At 40.0% G+C, this 25,804-nt stretch overlaps 1 protein-coding gene across 3 annotated transcripts; it reads left to right on the forward strand.

The window, feature by feature from the left end:
* Positions 1–1,044: 1,044 nt before the first annotated feature.
* On the forward strand, positions 1,045–24,578 carry trim13 (tripartite motif containing 13). 3 transcript variants are annotated; one of them, XM_043700427.1, is made up of 4 exons: positions 1,045–1,535; positions 13,372–13,468; positions 21,374–21,405; positions 22,759–24,578. In XM_043700427.1, the coding sequence occupies exon 4, from the start codon at positions 22,762–22,764 to the stop codon at positions 23,917–23,919; it is 1,158 nt and encodes a 385-aa protein (XP_043556362.1). In that variant the 5' UTR covers positions 1,045–1,535; positions 13,372–13,468; positions 21,374–21,405; positions 22,759–22,761; the 3' UTR covers positions 23,920–24,578. The 3 variants fall into 3 exon arrangements, with proteins under 3 accessions (XP_043556362.1, XP_043556363.1, XP_043556360.1); XM_043700425.1 differs by lacking the exon at positions 21,374–21,405 and having other exon boundaries at positions 1,046–1,535; XM_043700428.1 differs by lacking the exons at positions 13,372–13,468; positions 21,374–21,405.
* Positions 24,579–25,804: the final 1,226 nt, after the last annotated feature.

Raw genomic sequence — 25,804 nt, forward strand, 5'->3', positions numbered from 1 at the left:
AAGATCATTAACATACAATGTAAATAGTTGCAGTCCCAGCACTGATCACTCTGAAGCCCCCCCCACCCCCGTCACTTGCTTTTCCATCTATTTTTGTCTTGTCTGCAAATTTGGTTAAAGTACACTGATTTCCTTCTTCAAGGTCTCATATATATACTGTAAACAGTTGCAGTCCCAGGACTGATCTCTATGGAATATCAGTGCTCATGAGTTGCCAAACTGAAAATGACTCCCTCATCTACACTCGCTGTTTCTTGCTCATTATCCAATTCTCTATCCATTCCAACCTACTGCCTCCAAAACCAAACGCTCTTATCTGATGATTTAACCTTTTGTGAGGTATCTTATCAAATGTCTTCTGGAAGTTTAAATACAACACGTCTACTGATTCCTCTCTATCCACTCTGTTTGAGAACTCCTCAAAAACTCTAATAAAGTATTCAGACAATATTTCCCTTACATGTTCAAGTCGCCAGTAACACTGTCCCTGATCATTTCCGCATCCTTAACTCTTGGAGTAATGTTTGCAATTTTCAAATTCAAAGGTACAGCCTTCTGAATTGTGGGACAAAGGCTCAAATCTTCCAATCTGGGTTTGAATTTCTATTTGTCTTGCCGATCAGAAAAAATGTTGCACAGGACATTTCAGTCTATATTCCAACAGAGGATTTGGCAGAAATCTCCAAGCATTCTGTCAGCATAGAGTGCAGGAAATCTGTGAAAGCTACCTCTGATAATGGGATTAGAAGTTGTATTCCAGTAAGTAAGCAAAATTTAAGGTCCAAAGCCTCTTTGAAAGATGATAGAGAGACAGTAAGTTTTAGGTGTAGGGTGAGTGGATAGGCCAGATAAGGAGATCAGAGAGGGTGCTCAAGTGAGGTAAGGTTGGGGCATGATGGGTGGGGTTGGAGTCGGGAGTGATGCATTGAGGGGAGGTTCAATTATTGGATGAAGGGCCAGGAGATGGTGAGAACGAGCGTGAATGACTGAGGGGTTAGTTGCATAGTTATCTAGGAGTTAGAACTGATTTTAATCCTGTAATATTTCCTGGGTAACTATCCAGGTCAGAATCCTCCAAAATCTCAAGAGTTTAACTCAAAGTTGGAGATCTTCTGGGATGGTTACAGATCCTGTGTAATGTCCATCAGAAATTTAAAGTTCGTTTTGTGTTGTAAATTACTCTACTATCTACTGAATATCCAGCATTTATCATGTTTGCCTTCCCTTATTATTCATTATCTCCACTGACCCTAAAAGGGCCCACATTCCCCCTTTTTGATTTCTTTTCAAATTGTTTTATGTATTTTTTTGCAATTTGGTGCTTTTTATAATTCCTAGCTTTCTGGAAAGTGTGCCTGCATAGGAAACGAATACATTTACAGTATTATAAAATGGTGCTTCCGGTGCATTTGAACACTTTACTCTGACGCTTGCTCAGTGTAGCCTTCGTGGTGAACAACAAAGCGATACACTGCTACCTGGCAAACCTATGGAGATCTGCTGACAGTTGTTAAGACGACAGATGCTTTATTTGGGTAAGCATACATTCAACAGGAGTGCGGGAAACGTTTTTCCGCTGTTTCATTTGCAATATGTTATCCTTTTTCAAAACCAATCGCTAAATATGGGCGTGTATATGCGATGGCCTTCTGTGTGTAAGTGGAACGTGCCCGACTCCTGTCGGAGCTTGCAGGCAAACCAGGAAGTTGGTGTCGAGAAAATGAAACTCCATTGTATCATGGCGACGCGATGTTTCCAGTTGGGGAGGTATCAGTGGTTAGACGCTGCAAATGCCCAGCAAGCAAAGGAACAACTGACAGTCTCAGAACAGAAAATGGGTTATGATTAGGACACTTTTTAAATAAATAAATACCCGTAGTCCAAATATATGAACCGTGGCAGTTCAAAGGGAGACGAACTGTTAGCTCGGTGTCTGCATTTCAGGGGCTGGTTCAGCTTGGGTGTAACGGCTGGGAAAATGTTGTTAAGGCCAACGGTATTCGCTTGGAGACAAACGTGCATTTGTTGGTTAGAGGAATCAAGCCTGATTGTAAAACATCTGATGCTTATCATTCCCGATGATCTAGTAACTGAAAAATAAATTTGCTACAGCAGTTTGCTTTGCAAGTGACTGTTTAATTCCACATTGTTGGCACAAAAAACTGAGCAGATAGTATTTGCTAACCTACGAAACGGATCTAGGTTTTCACCTATATCTCCAGATATAAACATTACTTTGAATTCAGACAGATATTGTGACTCATTTTGTAATGTTAGAGGTGGATAAATCATATTTATAGTAAGTTGGAACCAAACACTCATTTTGATATCAAACAGTGATTTAGCCATTGGCAAAATTGGATGTGGGGGTGTGTGATAATATTAATGTATCCCTTTTACTACTTGTATTTTGGTTATTTAGGTCAGGGTATGTATTCTATACTATGCCCTTAAAGCTGCCCCAGCATTTCATTTTTAACACTGGCTGAAAAATCTTACCTCATAAAAATTGTATTATTCTATCTTATTGGGACTGGGAGATCAGCTCAGGACATGGTCTTTAAATACCGTGTGATAATCATCTGTATCCTATGTAACCTGCAGTGTGCTGATTTGGATGTTTGGCAAGTCGTTCAGCTGTCAACCATAGTCTACCATGTCCCTATCCACTGATCCACAAGCGTACCTCTGACAGAAACAGGCATTAGTCATGTGTGTAAATGGAAATCAAATTGAGGATTTCCTGGAATGTTACAAGGTCATAGACCAGTTCGTTTAGATGCTTTATAACTTTATGGACTCTATTAAGTTCAACAATTTCATACTGTTATCTCTGCCCCATTTTGTTTTCTGTATATGTTTGCTTTTAGCCACAGTGCCTCTGATGCAAGCACATCATGGTTTGTTTTTCTTGCCCAGTCTCCATTATCTGGAAGCAGAACTCTCAGCAGACCTCTTCTGATTTCCACCCAAAGATCAACCTTTTGTCCTTCCACTCAGTCCTTGCTCAAAACCTAGTGCAGCCCTAACTTTTTCAGTTCTGATACTGCAGCTGGTTAAACCACAGATCTTAAGTGTTAACTCAGTTTCTCTCTCAAAACAGATATTTCATTGTTTTTTCCAGCAAATTTTTTTGTTTTTATTTTGGATTTCCAGTATCCACAGAAATCTGTTTTCATTAAGGATTTTTTTTTCTAAATTGTCCCTGAGTTAATCATCTTCACAAATAGGGAATAAAGCAGTTCAAGAAGTTTGAAAGTGTCTGGGCATACATAGTAATTGTTTGTTGACCACCCTTACTGTCGCAAAGAATTTCAAGTAAATGCCTGTTATGGGCCAGACGTCCTCAAAACTATTTCAAAAAGGTAGCCTAGACCCTAACTTTTTTTCTTATTTTTAAAAGCAGATGTGAAGTGGGTGTTCCAGGTGTGATGCAGCTGGTTAAACCACTCATCTTTAAGCAAAGCAGAATTTATTTAAACATTACAGTTGAAACATGAACAAAAGAAGACAGAATTTAGAATAACTTAACTATTTGAAAACTCAACCAACTCAATATCACAACTTAACTAAGGAGCTGTTCAATTCCCTTACTATCCCATAAACACATCCCTTGACAAAAGGTAAAGTCAAACACAGGCAGGAGAGATTTCAGAGAGAAAAGTCAGACAGGGATCATCTGCTGAAGTATGGAACCTTTCCTCATTGCAGCAACTTCTGACTACCTGTTTTAAAAACTAAACCAAACTGGAAAAAAACCTGAACTGAGAGAACTGGCCATTCACCTGCCATTGTTAAAGTAGACAATTCAGCATATCTGCTTTTATGACCTCTCTTGAAAAATACCAAGGACAAAATAGCCTTGTTAAAGGGGCAGCAGTGTCACATATCCTGATGTACATGTTCTGAGCTGTTTACAATGCCAGATATGAATGTGCTGAGTGCAGTATCTTGTTCTTCATTCCTTTCAATTCTTACTTTCTTCTCCCTCCTATTTCAAAAAGGAGCAACTTACATTGGACTCACAATGCATCTGTTGTGTAGCTCTGTAGCTCATTGTATGATCATTTCTAAAATAAAGACCCAGTTATTCAATTTGGAAGATTGATGGACCGTGGGACCCTAACAAATGAGCTTGATCATATTCTTGAATAACATGCACCAGTGATCGTTTCCGTTGAGAGTAGAAGCAGATATGGGACTAGATTGGGTTGGGATATCTGGTCAGCATGCACAAGTTGGACTGAAGGGTCTGTTTCCATTCTGTACATCTCTATGACTTGCTGATTTTGCTCTCCTTAATCCCAAACATCAAAACTCTGTTTTGTTTTGTAATGCCTAGCTACTTTCTTGGTTGACATTAACTGACACAGCATTGACCATCTCACCTAGAAGATTTTCTGTCTGACTAGGATCACACTAAAAGATGTATTAATCTACTGAGTCACTTGACAAAATGCAAAACCTACAGTAGATATGATTTCCATTGTCACATTTACTAACTGAGGTTTGCTATGTGTCACAAATTAGTTGGTTACAGACAAATTTTGAATTACAATTTCGTGGAAGGGTGATGGGTAGGGGAATGGGAATATCTAGAAAATTAATCTTCAACTCACTTGCTGGGAAAGCCAGGTTTATTCAAGAGATCCCTGCAGCCCTGAAGTGCTTCTCTTTTGTGAGTGGTAAACTATACAACCAGGAATAGACTCAGCTCTTGTTTGAAGGAATTGAGCAGATTCACCATACAAAATGGCAAGAGTTCCAAAGATTAACTGTTCCTGGGAAGGAAACCACCTCCTGAGATCTAACATTTCAGTGGAACCAATCTATTCTTCAATCAGCTTGTGTGCCTCAATCAGATCATCTTAGGTCTACATAGACTGAGCTAGGACTTTACAGCTTATCTGGATAACTGTATTGGGTAATAGTCTAAGAAGTTTTCTCTTCATCCTTAGTATGATATACCATCACGTGAGAGACCACAACTGGACATGACATTCTTGACCAAGATTTTGTACAAGGATAAATAATATCTGAATGCACCTGAACACAATATTTCCTTCAGAACATTGCTTATGTATTCATTATACCAAGGATTAAAGGGGACAAGTTAGCGAATTTTGAGAAGATTTTGTAGTTCAGGTTGAGGCTCTGGATGTAGGTTTGCTCGCTGAGCTGGAAGGTTCATTTTCACAGGTTACATAATTTAGGCTGCACAGCTTGAATTTCCTTGACTACTGAAGACAGAGAAGTGATCTGATCAAGATATAAAAGGATTCAATGAGGTACATCAATAAAAACTGACAGTTTTAAAAGGGAATATAAATGAAAGCCATGTATTTCTAGATTGAAATCAGGAAATACCACTTTTGTAAAAAGCATGGAAATCTGGGACGCTCTTTCCGTTCAAAGGCCATCAATACAAATGAATTGCTGTTTTTGAGATTGATAGGTTTGTATTGAGTAACGATATCAAGACTTTGGAGTTGATGTATTCATAGCTATGATTTAATTGTATGCTCGGATGTTTGTTTTCTTTGACAATTTGCATTTGTATAGCACCTTAAAAATGTAAAACATCCCAAGGCACTTCACAAGAATGTTATCAGACAAAACCAAAAACAAGATCTTGGCCTACTCTTGTCCCTGTGTCACATTTTGTGAAGAGCTTTAAGTTGTTACAATCATTGCTTTTGAAGTGCAGTCTAGGCAGATATGGCAGCCAGTTTTTCTGCTGAGATCAACAAGTGAGGAGAATCAGTTATGTTAGACTATATTTATTTCTGTTTTGGTTAGGGGAGGAATGTTGACTGGGATCCAGGAGAACTTCTTGTTCTTTGAGTGGTGCTATGGGATATTTTGACAGGCATCTGAATTGAAAAGTCAGTGCGTTTGGTAATGGCGTGATGCTGTTTATCTACACATTGATTCCAAGTTTAAAGGGAATGAGCTGAGAGGAAAGATGAGAGAAATTCCAGCCAATGTGGGGGGAAAAAACATAAAACAGAATAGCTGTAAAGTATCAATATTAAATGCAGCATACACAGTCATTCCAGAGTATTGCTTAAAAGGAAAATGGGATAGAAGTGACAATACCTTTTTTTTTAAGGAAGTAAAATTATCTGGTCATCATCATGGAACCATGGAATGGGGAGGCAATTGCCTAGTGCTATTATTGCTCAACTATTAATCCAGAAGCTCAGCTAATGTTCTGGGGACCTGGGTTGAAATCCTGCCAAGGCAAATGGTGAAATTTTAATTTAAAAAAAAATCTGGATCTAAGAAACTACTGATGACCATGACACTAGTGTTGATTGTTGGAAACAATCTGGCTCACTAGGGAAAGAAATACACTATCCTTTCCTGGTCTGGCCTACATGTGTCTCCAGACCCATAGCAATGTGATTGACTCTCAACTGCCCTCTGAAATGGTCTAGCAAGCCACTTAATTATACCAATCGCAATGATGTCTCAACAAAGAGATGAAACCAGACAGGCCACCTGGCATAACTGAAGCACTGGAAAAGGCAATGACAAAAACAGACCTGTAGAACCTGCAAAGTCCTCCTGACTAACATCTGAGGGCTAGTGCCAAAAATGGGAGAGCTGTCTCACAGACTAGTCAAGCAACAGGCAACATTGTCAGACATAATTCCACGAATATGACTCTGTCCCAGACACCATTATCACAATCGTTGAATAGGTCCTGTCCCAGCGGCAGGACAGATCCTTCGGTGGTGGAGGGACAGTGGTATATGGTCAGGAGGGAGTTCCCTGGGAATCCTCAACATTGACCCCATGAAGGCCTGGCAGCAGCACAGTTGAGTAGCTGCTAGACTAGGTCTGTGGCAGGTGGGGAGGGAACCAACAAGAGGGAAAAACATTCTGAGGAAGGGTCACAGGTCCTGAAGCATTACTTTGATTTCTCTGCACAGATGCTACCAGACCTGCTGAGCTTTTCCAGCAACTTCTGATTTTGTTTGTGAAGAGGGAAAAACATAATTGACCTCATCCTAATCAATCTGCAAATGCACCTCTCCATTGAGAGAATACTCTCCAATTGTGTTGTGTGGCAATAATATGGGCTAAGTTGGATAAATTTTGAACAGATTTAACAAGTGAAGTCTAAGCATCTGTGAGACACTGTGTGCCATCAACAGCAGCTGAATGGTACTTGAGCACAATCTCATGGCCAAGCATATACTCCAGTCGACTATTATCATCAAGCTGGGGATAAACCCTGGTTCAATGGAGAGCGTAGGAGGGCATGCTAAGAGCAGCATCCAGCATTCCTAAAAATAAGGGCTTATGCCCGAAACGTCGATTCTCCTGTTTCTTGGATGCTGCCTGACCTGCTGCGCTTTTCCAGCAACACATTTTCAGATAAGACAGGTGTGCCAAACAGCATAAGCAGCAACTGATGGACAGAGCTAAATGATCCCACAGCCATCACAATACAGAAGAACTAAGCTCTGCAGTCCTGCCACATCCAGTCATGAATGGTGGTGGACAATTAACTCACTGGAGGAGGAGTCACCACAAATATCCCCACCTTCAATGGTGAAAGAGCCCAACACATCAGTACAAAAGATAATGCTGCAGCATTTGCAGCAATCTTTAGCCAGGAGTGCCTAGTGGGTAGTCCATCTTGGCTTCCTCCAGTGGTTCCCAAGATTACAGAGGCCAATCTTCAGCCAATTTGATTCAATCCATGTGATTGTCAAGAAATGGTTGGAGGCACTGGATACTTCAAAGGCTGTGGACCCTGCCAACATTCTGGCTCCAGAACTTGCCACTTCCCTCGCCAAGCTCTTCCAGTACAGTTGCAAGACTGGCATCTCCCAACAATGTATAAAATTGCCCAAGTAGGTCCTATACATAAAAATCAGGACAAATCCAACATTGCCAATTACTGTCCCATCAATCTATGCTCTGTCTTCAATAAGGTAATGAAAAGTGTCATCAACAGTGCTATTAAGCAGCACCTGCTCAGCAATAACCTACTCGCTGACACTCAGTTTGGATTCTGCTAGGGTTACTCAGCTCCTGATCTCATTAGAGCTTTGGTCAAAACATGAACAAAAGAGCTGAATTCCAGACGTGAAATAAGAATGATTAGCTCTTAAAATCAAGGCCACATTTGACTGAGTGTGGCATCAAGGAGTCTGAGCAAAACTGGAATCAATGGTTATCACCAAAGATCCTTAGACATCACCTTCCAGACCACTTCCATCGAGAAGGACAAGAGCAACAGATACATGGGAACATAATCACCTGCTAGTTCCCCTCTAAGCCACTTACCAACCTGACTTGGAAATATATAGCTGTTTCTTCACTGTTGCTGGATCAAAATCCTTCAATTCCCTCCCCAAGGGGAAGGCCCTCCAACGGTTAGAGTCATACCTTGCACATGGAAGATGGTTGCAGTTGTTGGAGGTCAGTCATCTCAGCTCTAAGATACCTCTGCAGGAGTTCCTCAAAACCATCTTTATCTGCTTCATCAATGACCTTCCCTCCATCATAAGGTTAGAATTGGGGATGTTTGACCACGATTGCACAATGTTCAGCATCATTCACTCCTCAAATCCTGAAACAACCCATGTTCAAATGCAACAAGATCTGGAAATATCCAGGCTTTGGCTGACAAGTGGCAAGTAACGTTCAGACCATACAAATGTCAGGCAATGACCATCTCCGATAACAAACAATCTAATCACTGCCCTTTTGACATTCAATGGTATTACTATCACTGAATCCCCTGATACCAACATCCTTAGGGTTATCATTGACCAGAAATGCAACTGTACTCATCACAAACACATTGGCTATTGAGCAGGTCAAAGGCCAGGAATACTGTGGCACGTAATTCGCCTCCAGATTTCCCCAAAGCGTGTCCATCTGCTACAGGGCACAAGTGGGGATTGTGATGCAGTACTCCCCACTTGCCTGGATGGGTGCAGCACCAACAATAGTCAAGAAGCTTGACACATCCAGGACAAAACAGCCCACTTGATTGACACCATATCCATTTGCATCCACTCCCTCCACCACCGACACTGAATCACAGCAGTATGTACTATCTACAAGATGCACTGCAGCAATTCATGAAAGATCATCAGACAGCACCTTCCAAACCATGACTACTCCCATCGAGGACAAGAGCAGCAGATACATGGGAACACCACCACCTGCAAATTCCCTCCAAGCTACTCCCCATCCAGACTGAAATATATTGCTATTCTTTCACTGTTGCTGGGTCAAGATCTTTCAGTTCTCTCCCTAAGAGCATTGTGGGTCAATCTGCACCACATGTTATGCAGTGGTTCAAGAAAGCAGCTTACCACCACCTTCTCAAGGACATTTAGGTATAGACAATAAATTCTGACCAGTGACTCCCATGTCCCATGATTGAATATTTTTTTAAAAAAAGTTGTGTGTAAATGGGCTGCAGAATTCCCCACAAATATTTTTAAAGTATGTCATTAGCTATACTGGGATGGCCTAAGTAATGTAACATGCTATATAATGCAATATTTCTTTAAATGTAAAACCAATATTAAGATGAACTTTTTAACCAAATAAAGATGTTTGAAATAACTATTGGACTTCGTCAGACATGAAATATTTCAAACATCATGAAAGCAACTAGATGCTACAATAGGAAGTTGGTTTACTGGAGGGACAAGTTTAATTAAACTGAATAGTTGCAAAATGATTATACATAGAAATTGTTAATATCATGTCTCCTTTTAGTGCTGCACTGTGTGCAATTAGTTGCTTACCAGTGTTTTAACAATCCACACAACCCACCCTGAGAAACAATATGTTTATAGGAAATGATCAACTTCAGCTTATTAGCACAAGTTCCTTATTTGAAAGGTCAAAGTGATATTTTGAGTATGCAGTGAATGCCACATCAATTCACAGCTGTGTAAAGTGTTAATCACAACAATTTCATAAACTAATACAATGAAAAATGCTATGGTTGTTCAGGTTCAAATGATTTTGGATTTATCGGCATGTGGACTGACCATTGGGTCTAACAAGTCATCTCACTCTCACAGATCTATTTCACTATTTCCTTCAAAGCCTCTTTCTCAAGGAACTGTATGAATTGTGCCTCAAGGCTATTAACACTGTCTGGGTAAATGTCGTTCCTTGATTTCTCACTTCCAAGCTTTTGTTCCTTAAATGAAACAGTTGTCTCCAGATTTTACCTGACTTGGAATAATTGAATCAGGTGGTACTGAGGCCTTTTTATTTTACCCTGTAGAACTGTAGAGTTTTAGTTTCATGTATGTGTCCAATTTTTCTTTTGAAGATACTTGTGTTTGCTTCTTAAAATCTTTTGGATAGATGATTATATTTTCTGCATTTAAAAAAAAATCCTTCAACTCCCTTCTGATTCTTTTGCCAGTTATTTTTAAAACCTTAAAGTCTGATTGCCAACCTTCTTGCCAGTGGAGATCGTTTCCGTTCTTAGTTTTAGTCAAAACTTGTCATGATTTTGAACACTTCGGTTAAATCTTACTTTAAATTTTTTTACGCTAAAGAGAACGACCCCAGTTTCTTTAGTCTGTGTGTATAATTAACGCATATTAAACACTTCCCATTTTAAATTTTTGTTCCCTAGTGTTTGAAGTAATAACTTTCCTTGATTAATTTAGGAAATATCCTTCATGATAAATTTTTGAATCCCACGTCCATTCTCTTCAATTTACTTTATCTTTTCCTGGAATCTGATTTTAGTTGCTGCTTGGATCCTGTACTTTAAGAATACCAGTATCCTTCTGACCATGTCATTTAGATAAGCAGGGTCGACAAGGCAGAGTTACCTGTTTTTGTTTCCATTCCCTCTGTCAATGTTGGGTGGTCCCATTTTGTTTCCTTTCAAACTTTTTAGCAGTTTGATACAACTGAAGGGCTTAGTGAGTCATTTTAGAGGGCAGTTAAGAGTCAACTGCATGGGCTGTGGATTTGGAACCACACATAGACAAGATGAGGTAAGAGTCATAGAGATGTACAGTGCAGAAACAGGCTCTTCGTCTATGCTGACCAGATATCCTTGGCACTTGGCCCATATCCCTCTTAAACCCTTCCCATTCATATACTTAGATTACATTACTTACAGTGTGGAAACAGGCCCTTCGGCCCAACAAGTCCACACCGCCCTGCCGAAGCACAACTCACCCAGACCTATTTCCTACATTTACCCCTTCACCTAACACTACGGGCAATTTAGCATGGCCAGTTCACCTAACCTGCACATTTTTGGACTGAGAGAGGAAACAGGAGCACCCGGAGGAAACCCACGCAGACATGAGGAGAATTTGCAAACTCCACACAGGCAGTCACCCAAGGCTCGAATTGAGCCTGGGACCCGGGTGCTCTGCTGTAAGGATAATAGCCCCAGTTTTTTTTCTGATTCTCAATGTAACTTGCATCCTTTCTACATCTGCAGTACCATTTTGTCTCTTTTCTCTAAAGCCTTGTGAACACACTTGGTGGAGGATACCTGAATTGGATATCATTACTTCACCTGGGAACAAATCAGCATAAGCTCCTTGCTTTTGCATGCTGTATTCTGTTTATAAAGACACTTATAAAATTATAAATACACAAATTGTTGACATTGACATTATACATTTCTTTAGTAGCCCACCAACTTGGTTTGTCACCTTGACAAATTAGTGTTGATGCACGTTAAGGCATCTGATTTTACATCTCTTTTAAAATTGTGACATTTGGATTTACTTGTTTCTTCTTGCCCAAAAATTATCTCTTAACATTTTTTTTCTGTTTGGTTATTATTTACCCTGTGACTGTACACAGAACTGTTTTCTCCTGAAGTCTATTACAATAATATTCATTGCTTACTAGGTTTCTGAATTTTATATCATCTGAACAATTTGAAATTGTGCCATGGAATCCAAGTTCAATCTATTAATATTGCTCACAGAGTCATTGTCCTAATGTCAACTACAGAGGCACTCGATTATCCGAATGAGATGGATGGGCACTATCTCGTACGGAAAATTGATTGATTATTTGGTTAATCGATTTCCTCTGAGCTCGGAGTTTTCTGAGAAGTCTGCTCCCCTCATCCAATTCCTGTCCGCGCCCCCGCTGACACACACATACCGCCCACCACCAACCCCCACCACCACCCCGTCCAGCCTGGGGCAGCCAGACTGTACACCAACAGTAAGACTGCTGCTGCCTTTTATGGGATAAGTTTCCAAATTGTGTGTGTGCACGCAGACACACCACTTTTTACTGCAACCTTTTGACAAGTTCCACCTCTGCTCTGTACAGGACAATGTTGGAGAGATTATATGAGGAAGAGAGGTTTAGGGTACACCCCTGTGTAGAACTCCAGGGAAAGTGTGGGGAGAGCGCGAGCGGGAAGTCAGTCATTTGGAGACGTGACTTGATTGTCTAGGACTGTTCTCGGCAGCATTTCAATGAGCCGAGTTTGTTTTTAATCACTGTACTGGTAAACAAAAGACGCAATCAGGGTTGAAACGCCTCTTTGACGTACTGTTTCTTATCCTCACCTCGCGATCTCCTTCGGATAATCTGATATTCAGATAATTGATATTTGGATAATCGAGGTTCCTCTGTACTAGGGTTTCCAATGTATTATTCCTGCATTTTAAATAAATTGTTCATTGCTCCTTCAAGTTACTGTCTGTGTGACTTTCATACCCGTGTTGTCACTGCTGCTTTGAAATTAGAGCAATGAATGAGGAAGTGACCCAATTTTAACTCACTTCCTGCCTTACACTTTAAAAACAGTTGCTTGTAAAAATTACCTGAGGTAATGAAAGGTGGGTGGTATTTAAATAAGTCTCTTTTTGAAAATATATATATATATATCCAACATAAACTGAATTGCCTTCACTAAGCCCTACTAATCAGTAAAGAACTTAATAAATTGCTGAGTTGGCTGTCGATTTATTAATCCTTACTTTTCCCAATGAGAATTAAACTAGTCTTGAATTCTTGTTTCTCTCTGTCATCAACATTGGACTGAATGGCTGTAATTTGCCTGCTTTATTTCTCTCCCTGTTCTTAATAAGCTGTGATATGTGCAATCCTCTGGCACAACCCTTGCACTTAAGCAGGATTGGAAGATCTAAAGTCACAGATATTGATGCCTCCCTCAGCAAATTAGCAAATATGCGTCCCATATAGTCTGTCAATCTTTTAAGTACCACTGCTTATATGTTTTAAATCCTGTCCAATTTCTGTACTGCCACCTTGCATATTGTAACATTAACAGCATCCTCATCTTTTAAAATTTTATTTGATCATTTGTTGTCACATGTACCGATGTACAGTGAAAAGTGTTGTTTTGCTATACAGGCAGATTACGCCATGCAAAGTGCATCAAGGTAACAGAACGGAGTGCAGAATACAGTGTGACAGGTGCAGAGAGAGTGATCAAACTAACATTTGAAAGGTCAGTTCAAGAGTCAGATAACGGCAAAGAAGCTGTTTTTGAATCTCTTTGTACACATATTCAAACTTTTATATCAGCAAAATACTCAACTAGAATCTGAGCCATAGCTTTTTCATTCTTAATCAGCCCCTCCGTTCCTTTGACTATTTTCAGGTTCCCCATTTCTGTTATCTTGCAATATATTTTTATGTAGTCTCTTTGCCCTTAATTTCATTTTTAGTTCCCCATGTACTCTCTGAAGCTAGCACGATCTTCTACTGTATTATGAGCCTGACATTTTACCACGCATCTCCTTTTTCTATTTCATTGTAATCTCAAAGGCTTTTGTGATCCTGAGACCTATAGCTTTATGTATGCTGCCTTTCCTTAATGTGGAAATGTCTTATCTGTAATCCAACTTGAAAGGCTCCCATTACTTGTGAAAATAAAGCAAAGAACTGTGGATGCTGGAGATCTGAAATAAAAACAAAAATTGCTGCAGAATTTCAGCAGGTCTGGCAGCATCTGTGGATAGATAGAAATCCGAGACAATGTTTCGAGGCTGGTGACTCTTCTTCAAATCTGCAAGTAGCTATGAAAACATGGTATACGTGTTGAAGCTAAACTGGGAGGCAGGGTGGAGATGTTGGGGGGGAAGATGAGCAAATAGGTGGAGGCAGACCCCATAGAGAGAGGGAGATATGAAAGGAGTTGATAAACAGGGAGATTATGGATAGCAAGCCAGAATAGAAAAAGAGCAATTCTGGTCTCCTTCCTATCAGAAAGATGTTGTGAAACTTGAAGGGTTCAGAAAAGATTTACAAGGATGTTGCCAGGGTTGGAGGATTTGCGCTACAGGGAGAGGCTGAACAGGCTGGGGCTGTTTTCCCTGGAGCATTGGAGGCTGAGGGGTGACCTTATAAAGGTTTACAAAATTGAGGGGCATGGATAAGATAAATAGACAAAGTCTTTTCCCTGGGGTCGGGGAGTCCAGAACTAGAGGGCATAGGTTTAGGGTGAGAGGGGAAAGATATAAAAGAGACCTCAGGGGCAACTTTTTCACACAGAGGATGGTACGTGTATGGAATGAGCTGCCAGAGGAAGTGGTGGAGACTGCTACAATTGCAACATTTAAAAGGTATTTGGATGGGTATATGAATAGGAAGGGTTTGGAGGGATATGGGCCGGGTGCTGGCAGGTGGGACTAGATTGGGTTGGGATATCTGGTTGGCATGGACGGGTTGGACCGAAGGGTCTATTTCCATGCTGTATATCTCTATGACTCTAAGAGCTGAATAAAACATAATAAGTGGGTAAGCTAAGTGGATTAGCTGTGCTGAATGCAACCCATACAGTGTGGTAATGGGCCTAGGAGAATGTGTGAATGGATCACTATGGTTAAAGAAACCTACATTATAACAGGACCAAGTGTGGGGTGGGTAAAAAACATAGAAGGAGGAAATCAGGCTCTAAAGTTATTGAACTTGATATCAAGTCCTTGAGGCTGAAGGGGTCCCAAGCAGAAATTGAGATGTTGTTCCTCAAGCTTGTGCTGAGGCGAGCTGGAATACTGCAGCAGGTCTATATGACAGAAATATTGGCATGGGAACACAGTGATGTGTTGAAGAGGCAGGTAACCACTTGGGGTCATTTCTGCAGACAGAGGTAGGTATTATGTAAATGGTCACTATAAGTGCATTTCCTTTCTCCAGTGTAGAGCACATTGTAGCGAATACAGTCAACTAGGTTGAATGAAGTACAGATAAATTGCTGGTACGTCTAGGGCTTTAAATGGTGAAGAGAGAGGAGGTAAACAGCTAGGCATTACATTCTTCTGTGATTGTATGGGAGAGTGCTGTGGGAGTGTGAGGAGACTTTCTTCAAGTCAAAGGTGAAGCCATGCGTGCCCACATGGGTCCCAGTTATGCCTCTGTCTTTGTGGGTCTTTGGAACATTCTTTGTTCCGATCCTAATCAGGTCCCTTCCCACAATTCTTCTTCAGTACCTTGATAACACTAACAGTGCTACTTCCCTCTCTTGTTTGGAATTGGAAAAGTTTATTAATTTTGTTTCTAACTTCCACCCTGCACTCATCTGATCCATCTCTGACTCCTCCCTTTCCTTCCTCAACATCTATATTTCTATTTCTGGGGATATGCTGATCACCAATATACACTACAAACCCACTGACTCCCACCGTTACCTCCACTACACACCCTCACACTTTGCTTCCTGTGTGGGGTCAATTCCATTCTCCAGGATTCTCTGTCTCTGTTGTATCTGTTCGTCTCTGTTGTATCTGTTCTGAATATGCCAAATTACCCGGGGGGGCGGGGGGGCTCAGAAATGTTAACCTTTTTTCCTCAATCGAGAATTACCTGCCACTACGGTTGACAAGATCCTTATCCATAATTGACCGATCTCCTGCACTTCTGTCCTTACCCCTTCCCTTCCCTCCCACGACAATGATAAGATACCTCTGGTCCTAACTTATCAGCACCACCAGTCTCTGCATCCAAAAATATAGTAAGCATCCATTTCCATCATTTCCATCTCCAATGAGATGCCATGACCAGACACACATTCCCCTCCCTTCCCCTGTCAGCATTCCGCAGGGACTGTTCCCTTTGCCTCCATCCCCAACATTTCCTCACACTCACAAGACCCCTTCCCATGCAATCCTAAAGATGTAGCTCCTGCCCATTTAACTCCTTCCTCGTAACCATCTAACGCCCCTGACATACCTTCCAGGTGAAGCAATGAGTTACCTGCACTTCATTGAATCTTGTGTACTGAATTCATTGTTCATAATGTGGTCTCCTGTACATTGGGGAGATGAAATGCAGACTGATTAACAGCATCCAGTCCCCTGTCACTTCAACACACCACAGATTTCCCATGTTAACATTTTTGTCACAGGCCTGCTGCAGTGTTTCAGACAGCCTCAGCATAAGCTCAAAGAACCACATCTAATTTTCTGCAAACCTCAACACAAGCATGAAGAATAACATCTCATTTTCCGCTTGGGGCCTTGTAGCCTCTAGGACTCAATACCTGAGTTAGTAACTTTGGAGCCTGATTCCATCCTTCCATATTTTATTACCCACTGCACACCCAGTCCTGTTATGACATGGGTTGCTTTTAGCACTGTCACCCATTTGCAAGTACTGCTAGGTCAATTATTACATTATATGGGTTGCATTCAGCACAGCTAACCCATATTTTCACTCTTGGCTCTTGTTATCACTTGTTCAGCTCTTTTGTCTTGGCCAACTATCCATAATTTCCTTGTTTACTTATCCCTTTCATCTAGAGGGCATAGGTTTAAGCTGAGAGGGGTAAGATATAAAAGGGACCAAAAGGGCAACGTTTTCACACAGCGTGTGGCGCCTGTATGGAATGAGCTGCCAGAGGAAGTGGTGGAGGCTGGTACAACTGCAACATTTAAAAGGCATCTGGATGGGTATATGAATAGGAAAGGTTTAGAGGGATATGGGCCACGTGCCGGCAAATGGGACTAGATTGGGTTGGGATATCTGGTCAGCATGGACGAGTTCGACCGAAGGGTCTCTTTCCATGCTGTACATCTCTGACTATGATTATGACTATGACTATCTCGGCTCTGCCTCCACCTATCTGCTCCCCTCTCCCTTTTTCCTACCCCTATCCCATTTTGGCTTCAGCTTAAATACCACTTTTTCCTGTTTATTTACTGTTCTGATGAAGAATTATTGAACTCAAAATATGAACTCTGCCCTCTTCCCACACGTTGCCAGACCTGCTAGGTTTCCTCAGCAACTTCTGTTTTTGTCCCAATACTCATTCACTGTTTTATCTGCCAATTTTTGATTCTAATCTATCTGATCATGAGCTCATTGAAATTACCACCCTTCCAGTTGAGTATTTTCATGTTTGATTGTTCTATGTCCTTTTTTTAAACTTGATATTATGATGACTGTTTTCCAAATGCTCAACTGCTGAAGAATTTTCCACTTGTCTCATTTCATTGCCCACAAAGAGATCCAGCACTGCCTTCTAGGGTGAATTTCCACCTGAAGCAGTGACTGTTGGAGTGAATCACTCACCCATTTGTATACCAAGAATTTACTCTTGAATCGCTTCCTCTCTTCACCCTTAATGCTGCTAATGTTTGGTCTATGTTAGAGTAATTAATGACTCTCTCATTAGTGTTAATCTTTACATGAGTATTGCTGGAAAAAAAGACACACTTTACTTAAGCTTCGTTCTTGCAATCATCAGGACAGTTTGCAAGAAATACAACATAAATGTTTGTTTGTATTGATATGAGAGCAGTATACAGGTGTTGCCATGGAGAATGTGTCAGTTAGATTGATTTACAGTTAATTGCCAGGCTCTGTTCAAGTTTTAACCCAGTCAGCTTGACTCTGGTCAAGGTATTGTCCTAAGAAATGAACTAGAGAATGTTTAAAAACAAGCTGTTATTCTGCATTTCTGAATGAATATTTAATCTGTACTGCTTATACCTTACAGAAATAAATTTTAATGGAAATTTCACAATGTCGTTTTTATTTGGTAACCTAAAATATAGACCTGTAAGATTAGTGGCTCCTATATTGTTCCTTAATTTCAACCAGATAGATTTTGTCTTTGACCCATGAAGTACATCATCCCTCTTCCCTTCATTATCTTTCCTAAATACTTTATAGCCAAGAATACTGTCTCCATTCCTGTTCCTGGTTTGAGACAGGCCTGCAATTCTCCAGTATTATTTACTGCGCTCTGTATATTTGCTTTAAACCCATTTTTAGTATTCCTCATTGTTTTACGAATGTAACTGACACTAGAAGATGGGAAAAGGTACATGTAATAGAATTGGAATTCAGACTCACTAGTAGGTTTCTGCTCTGCCTGACTTAATTATACATTGCAGAGGGAGAGCATTGGTTGAAGAGGGGGAGATTTCCTTTTTTTCAACATTTATCTGCAGTTTATGGGGTGAATTTCCATCTTGAGCAGTGACTAATGGAGTGGAACAGTCATCCATTTGAATTTGACTCTGGATCAGTGGTGCTGGAAGAGCACAGCAATTCAGGCAGCATCCGAGGACAGGCCTGAATTGCTGTGCTCTTCCAGCACCACTGATCCAGAATCTGGTTTCCAGCATCTGCAGTCATTGTTTTTACCCCATTTGAATTTTACCCCAAGCAAAGCTTTCAGTCATTTACCTGAACTGTCACCAAGAGCATTTCTTTATATCCCTGACATGGTTGCTTATTTAAGACAGATGAGGAATTTATTTTCATAGATGGTAGTGAACCTGTGGCATTCGTTATCACGAGGGTTGTCATGGCTGGATCATTAAGTATAGTCAAGGCTGACATAGAGAGATTTGTAATCAGTAAGAGAATCAAGGGTTAGGAGAAAAGGCAAGACAGTAGAGTTGAGGATTATCAGATCAGCAGCCTTGATCTCATTGAATGCCAGAGCAGACTTGATGGGCTGAATAACCTACTTCTCCTCTAGGTCTTACGGTGGAGTTTGCAAACAAGCATGAAATGTGCACTCCACTTTGCTCTTTTATTTCAAAAGGAATGGGATATAAAAGTAAAGAGGTTTTGCTAAAACTTAACATGGCACTAGTCAGACCATAACTGGAATACTATGAACGGTTTTGAGTCCCTTGTTTAAGGAAAGATGTAGTGGTATTGGAGGCAATCCAGAGAATATTCACTAGATTGATCCCAGGTGTGGAGAGTTTTCTTTAAGAGGAGAGGTTGAATAGGTTAGACCTGCACTGATTTGGAGTTTAGAAGAATGAAACCTTATTGAAATATTAAAGATTCTTGAGGGACTTGACAGGGTTGCTGCAGAAAAGTTGTTTCTTCTTGGACTGGCTAGGACCAGAGGTGACAGTCTTAGAACAAGGAGTCACAGATTTAAGACCACAGATGGGGAGGAATTTCTTCTCCTCAGAGCATACTGAATCTGTGGAATTGTGTACTGCAGAGGGCTATTGAGGCTGGGTTGTTAAGTATATTCAAAGCTGAGATAAACCGATCTCTAATCATTCAGGGAATCATGGATTATGGGGAAAAATGGAGTTGAGGATTATCAGATCAGCCATGATCTGATTGAATGGCAGAGCAGTCTCAATAGGCCAAATAGCCTATCTTTTGTTCTTGCAACTTAAAGACATCATTAATTCTGCTCCAGCTTCAACTTATTTGCTGAAATCCTCATCCATGCTTTTGTTATCTCTAGATTTCATTATTTCAACAGGCTCCTGGCTGGTTTCCCACAAACTACCTTCCATAAAATTGAGGTGATGCAAAAGTCTGTCGCATAGCTCTCATCCAATCCCATTCACCATCTCCAAAGCTCTGTTGAATTCCCTTTGCTGTGTGTGAAGCATTGTTGTACTGCACTGCCTCTTTAACATTGCCATACAACCATGTGTTTAAAGGGTTTATTGCTCATGTGCAAACTTTGTTTGGGCCAATGTGGCACATTCCTGATTATAGAGGTGTACAGCACAGAAACAGACCTCTTCCATGCTGACCAGATATCCTAACATCATCTAATCTCATTTGTCAGCACTTGACCCATATCCCTCTAAACCCTTTCTATTCATATATGCATCCAGATGCCTTTTAAATGTTGTATTTGGACTAGCCTCCACCACTTCCTCTGGTAGCTCATTCCATACGTGCAACACCCTGTGTGAAAATGTTAGCCCTTAGGTCCCTTTTTTTAAAATCTTGACCCTCTCCTAAACCTATGCCGTTTAGTTCTGGACTTCCCCACTCCAGGAAAAGACCTTGTCTGGTTGTAAGTTTGCTTGCTGAGCCAGCGGGTCTGCTTTCAGATGCCCTGTTGCCAGGCAACACTACAAATGAGCCTCCATCGAAGCACTGATACTCCATCCTGCCCCCTATCCATGTGTCCTGGTCCACTGGGGCATGCAACACCAGGCAAACTCCCCATCCGAGAGGCTAGTAAATGGGGCCCAAACTGATGCGCCCACTGATGGCGGTCTGGTCCGAACGCCAGGCCCCCAGGAACACCCGTGCGCGTCCCTGCAAGCTGCTCCATGCAGCTAAGAGAAATGTTGTCCTGTTGAATTACATTCATTGGTAAATCAATATCTAGATTTTAATGTTTTCCTTCTTGCTTTCAAATCCTGCTATCGCTTGGCCCCTCCATCCTCTGCATTTTTTTTCAACATTTAGTAACCTGCCCTCTTGAGCATCGCTGCATTTGATCATTCTGTCATTTTGTAGCTGTGCCTTCAGATGCTAAGGACCAAAGCTCTGGAATTCTTTCTACCTGTCTGCGTTTTCTCCTTGGATTTTGAGTGCACTATGCTGCAATCTTATTTTCAGGCATGTTCTGCTATGATAGTTACAAAATCCTATATATTCTCAGGCAGTTGAATAGAATTTTCCGGCGCATTTTCGGCTTGATTTTAGTTGTTATAGAATAAGTTTGGTCTTCAGATTAATGATGTGATTAGATTCACGCTTTAGATTGAAACAGCTAAAATTCTTGAAACTGCATTCACTTGAACCACAGCATTTTCACTTCAACTTTTAAATTCTCATTTTTTTTTTGGATGTGACATTACAGACAAAAAGATTGGCATGGTAGTATAGTGATTAGCACCAGAGACCTGTGTTCAATTCTTCTAACCTTGGTGACTCTGTGTGGAGTGTGCGAGTTCTCCTTGTGACTGCGTTGGTTTCTGCAGAATGTTCAGGTTTCCTCCCACATTCCAAAGATATGTAGGTTAAGTGCATTGGCCATGTTAAATCACCTTGTACTGCAGGCTAGGTGGATTAGCCATGGTAAATGTGAAGTTATGGGGATGGGGTGGGTCTGGGTTGAATGCTGTTTGAAAGGTCAATGCAGACTCAGTGGGCTGAATAACCTCTTTCTGTATTGTAGGAATTTTTTGAATCTATGAAAGGAAATAACTGGTGAGCAAAGAAAAGTGAAGCCTTATTGCTGTTTCCATGTTGATGTCTTGTATTAATAATGTCTTTGTCATGACAGGTACTACTTCATGCTTTAACTCACAGCATTCAAATATAATACATTTCCTCACAATTCTTATTGTTAAACTTTAAAAAACATGAATATTAAATTATTTTCTTGCCATTACAGTTTACCTTTGGTCAACCCAGTCTTCTCTTTTGCACTATTGTTGTCTTTTTTTAACTTTGTATTTAACTTCATCAAAATTATGCATTAGTTTCCTTCCTTGATTTTGAATCCAGGCCACATGAATCAGATGGAAATCAAGAAAAGAACTGGTCACTTTGGAGAATAATGTACATTATGGAAAGAAATCTGCTATCCTTACCTGATCTGGCCTAGATGTGACATGAGTCACAACCCACATGGCTGTCTGTTGTCTGTGGAGTGGCCTATCATAAGCCACTGTTGTATTGAATGACTTCAGTAGTTCAATGTCTTTGGGATATATTTAAATACGGTTATATAGAGGGTTTTCCTTCACCATAGTGGAGGCCTGGCTGCATTATGTACTTAGAAAGTAGCTGACCCCCCAATTCATTATTTGTACTTGCTGTGGTGCTTCTTCAAAAACTGAAAGGCGTCAGATTGGACCTCCAACTTCAAAAGCTCATTCACCACTCTTAGAGACAGGCTTCCTGTAAAGTTATGTCAGTTTAAGGATTAACCTCCATGAAAATCTTGATCATTTTCCCACAGGAAGCAGGTTTGAGAAAAACAGGCCTGATTCCTGATTTCTATGTCTCCTCAAATAAAATTGTTCAGCATTTTAAATTTCTTTGTCATGTCACTTCTTAACCGTCCTGTTCATCATTTCCTGATAGTTAATAATGTTGCAGCTCTGGCATATCCTTATAACTCTTTTTTGTAACCTTTCCAATACCTCCTACATGGTTTTCATGATATGCATTATTGATTTTAATAAAGTTCTATTTTTAAGTTGTTTTTTTTTCCCCCAGTGGTGCCATATTCTATCCCAACTAAAGCCAGGCCAGTTATATGCTTTCCGTTGCTTCTTCTCAAATTCATTTTTAGAAGTACGGTATGGTTTGACTTGTCCATGAACTATTTGCTCTCTCTTTGTCTCTTGTATGTGTTCATTACTAACAGCCTGGCTGAGATTAGATACTCATCAGGAGTGTTAAATTCATGGTATTTCTAAACAATTTATTCTGCTTCAAACCTATTATTCATTTAAGGTTGGTTCCAATACCAACCAGCTAATTATTTGTAATAATTTTGAACATATTAGTATATTTGTAATGTTAATTGTTTTCTGTTTTCCTCAAATAAAGACAATGGAACTGTTTGAAGAAGAATTGACCTGTCCCATCTGTTGTTGTTTACTTGAAGATCCACGGGTTCTCCCTTGTTCACACAATTTCTGTAAGCGATGTTTAGAAGGCATCTTGGAAGGAAATGGGAGAGGTATGCATTCCAAAATCCCTTTTAAATGTCCAACTTGCCGCAAAGAAACTCCCACCATGGGAATTAGCAATTTGCAAGTGAATTATTCACTGAGGGGAATAATAGAGAAATACAACAGGATTCAGATCATACCAAAAGTTCCAATCTGCAAGAAGCATAGTGGACAACCACTGAATATCTTTTGCTCAACAGACCTTCAATTAATCTGTGGATTTTGTGCTACCATGGGAGATCATGAAGGTCATTCCTTCTGTGCCATCAATGATGCCTACAAAGAGGAGAGAGAAGCTTTTGATGGACTTTTCCAAGGCCTTGAAACCTGGTGTTCTGCTGATGTGCAGTCATGTCTTGAGAAACTAGAAAATGACAAGAAAAAGTCCCTGCAATTAATAAGCAAGGATGCAAAAAAGGTCATGGAATATTTTACTAAGTTGCAGCACACACTCGAACAGAAAAAGAATGAGATTCTTTCAGATTTTGAAACCATGAAGCTGGTGGTAATGCAGGCCTATGATCCAGAAATAAATAAATTGAAGATGATTCTTGAAGAACAGAAAAAAGCTTTTGCTTTGGCAGAGACATTTAAGGATGTCACTGATCCAGTCTTATTTCTACAACAGATGCAAGAGTTTCGCAGTAAAATTAAAATTGTAAAGGAAACCCCATTGCCTTCCTGCTCTGTAGAGGTGCATCCTGTAATGAAAAATTTCAATACTAGCCATTGGGATAGGGTGAGGCTGAAAGATGTTGATAAGGTTACTTTACCTACAGAAACTTACACCTTCAGATTTAAAACGCCCACTAAAAAGTCAGGTAGAGTCCTTGCAGTTTTTATTATTTTCCTCCTGCTTTTTGCAGTGGCATTCTGTCATTGTGAGGTAGTACTGAGCCTAGAGATTTTGAAAAGTCAAGTGATCGCATTCACTGACTTGTTGTATTATAGTGAGATTACAGATGTATTTTCACGTGCGTGTAGAAGTACTGCTGAAGAGCTGTGGCAGTATATAGCAGAATTTATGCAAACATAAAATGCTGTAACTAGATTGAAATATCACTGCTGAATCTGCAGTTACACCATTGACCAATGTGGAGTTGCATCTGAGATCTGTAGGATCAGATATCTGGGACTAATATCTTTCACTAACAAGGTACAATACACCAGAATGTAATCAATATTTTAAGTATTTTCACAAATGAGGATTTTCAGTTTTAGATTCATTTTCGAATTTACAACAGTTGTGATTCTAAATTTCATTAGATAGACACATTTTAGCTGTTTATATTGTGCCTAAATGACTGGAGACTGTTGTAATTGAATAGTAGTCTCCCCCATCAGATTTATTTTGTCTTTGCTGTGATGATCTGGAAAGGATCTAATGAAATTAAATGTCTTTGGTGAGTAATAATTATCAATTTTCTAAACTACCACTTGTATTGAATATTCCAGATGCATATGCTTGCACACAGTGATGCGTATCTATTTCTGTAAAAAGTAGTATTGCAGCTTTTCTTTCTACTTGTTTCACCGAAATGAATGTAATGTTATTTTTATGGTCTGAGTATTTTTATGGATGAGTACAGTTGTGCATATTATTATAGAATTGTAAAGTACATTCCTCAGTATGGTGCATATGCTGACTAAAACTGATTCTGGATACTTGTGTTTAATAAATGTTTTAATAATTTATGGATGCCTATTATTTTAGAAATCAATTCCGGAATACTTAGTTTTATTATAACGTAATATTTACATATGTTCTCACTTGGATTGAGATTACTGTCCTTGTACATCATCTACACCTTAAGTGTATCAATAAAAGAAATGGTGATTTCTACATAATTCAGTCTACAGAAGTAGAAAGCATAATATCTATCATTCTACGGTTCTGTTAAAATACATTTCATAAATTTTCTTAGCTTTTTTAAAGAAGTGAAAAATTCCATCACTGGATTACCAGCAATCAAGAAAATGATTGGCATTAAAATGCAAACTGTGGTATATTTGGCTCCGTCTGATTTTTAAATTTTGTTTGGGATTCACCGTACAGGGCTGAACTAGCTGTCATATTCGTACACCTTTTTTCCTCCCTCTTCCCTTCTCCACCCTCACACCCTTTTTAATGCAAAACTATAACTCTCCAGTTAAAATGTTAACAATTCTTACTGTAAGCAGTGAGCCAATCACAAGGTTTTCTTGAAATAAAGAAGGAGCAAGTTTATTAGTGCGTATTCCAAGAAAATTATTAAAGATGAAACAAGTGTAGAGCCTTTGTGCCGTCATTTAGGATTCTCTTGTTGCCTCTTTCACACTGTCTTTCTCACACAGACAAACAAAGTTAAAAGTAGATTATATCCAATACAAATGAATTTGTCTTAAGAATATACAGTTGTTATAGGCGAGACCCCCTCAACACATTTCAAGAAAGTAGCCCGGACCCTAACGTTGCTAGTTGGTTTAAGCAGGCATTAAGTGGATATTCCAGGAGTGATGCAGGTGGCCTAACCACTTAACTTTCAACAAAACAGAATTTATTTTCAAGATTGCGGAATGAAACACAAACAAAAGAGAACAGAATAATTTAACCTATCCGCAAACCCAACAGACTATCCCAACTTAATGATGTTGTTGCAAGTAGTTGCAACATAAACACCCCTTGGCCAAAAAAGGTAAAATCAAAGACAAGGTCTTACAGGAGAAAGAGAGAGAGAGAGAGAGATTCAGCGTGAAGCACCTTCTTCCATGTAGCTGTTTCTTGGACTAGTATCCTCAAAACTGATGAGCAGCTCTGAACCCAAACCAGAGAAAAGCTGAACTGGGAGAACTGGCCACTCCCCTTTCATTGTACAAGTGTTTCTTTTAAAACGTAAAAGCTTCCTCAAGTAGATCAACCCCAGACATTTTGGAGTGTGTTT

The sequence above is a fragment of the Chiloscyllium plagiosum genome, chromosome 12 (assembly GCF_004010195.1).
Source record: "Chiloscyllium plagiosum isolate BGI_BamShark_2017 chromosome 12, ASM401019v2, whole genome shotgun sequence".
Taxonomy (NCBI): Eukaryota; Metazoa; Chordata; class Chondrichthyes; order Orectolobiformes; family Hemiscylliidae; genus Chiloscyllium; species Chiloscyllium plagiosum.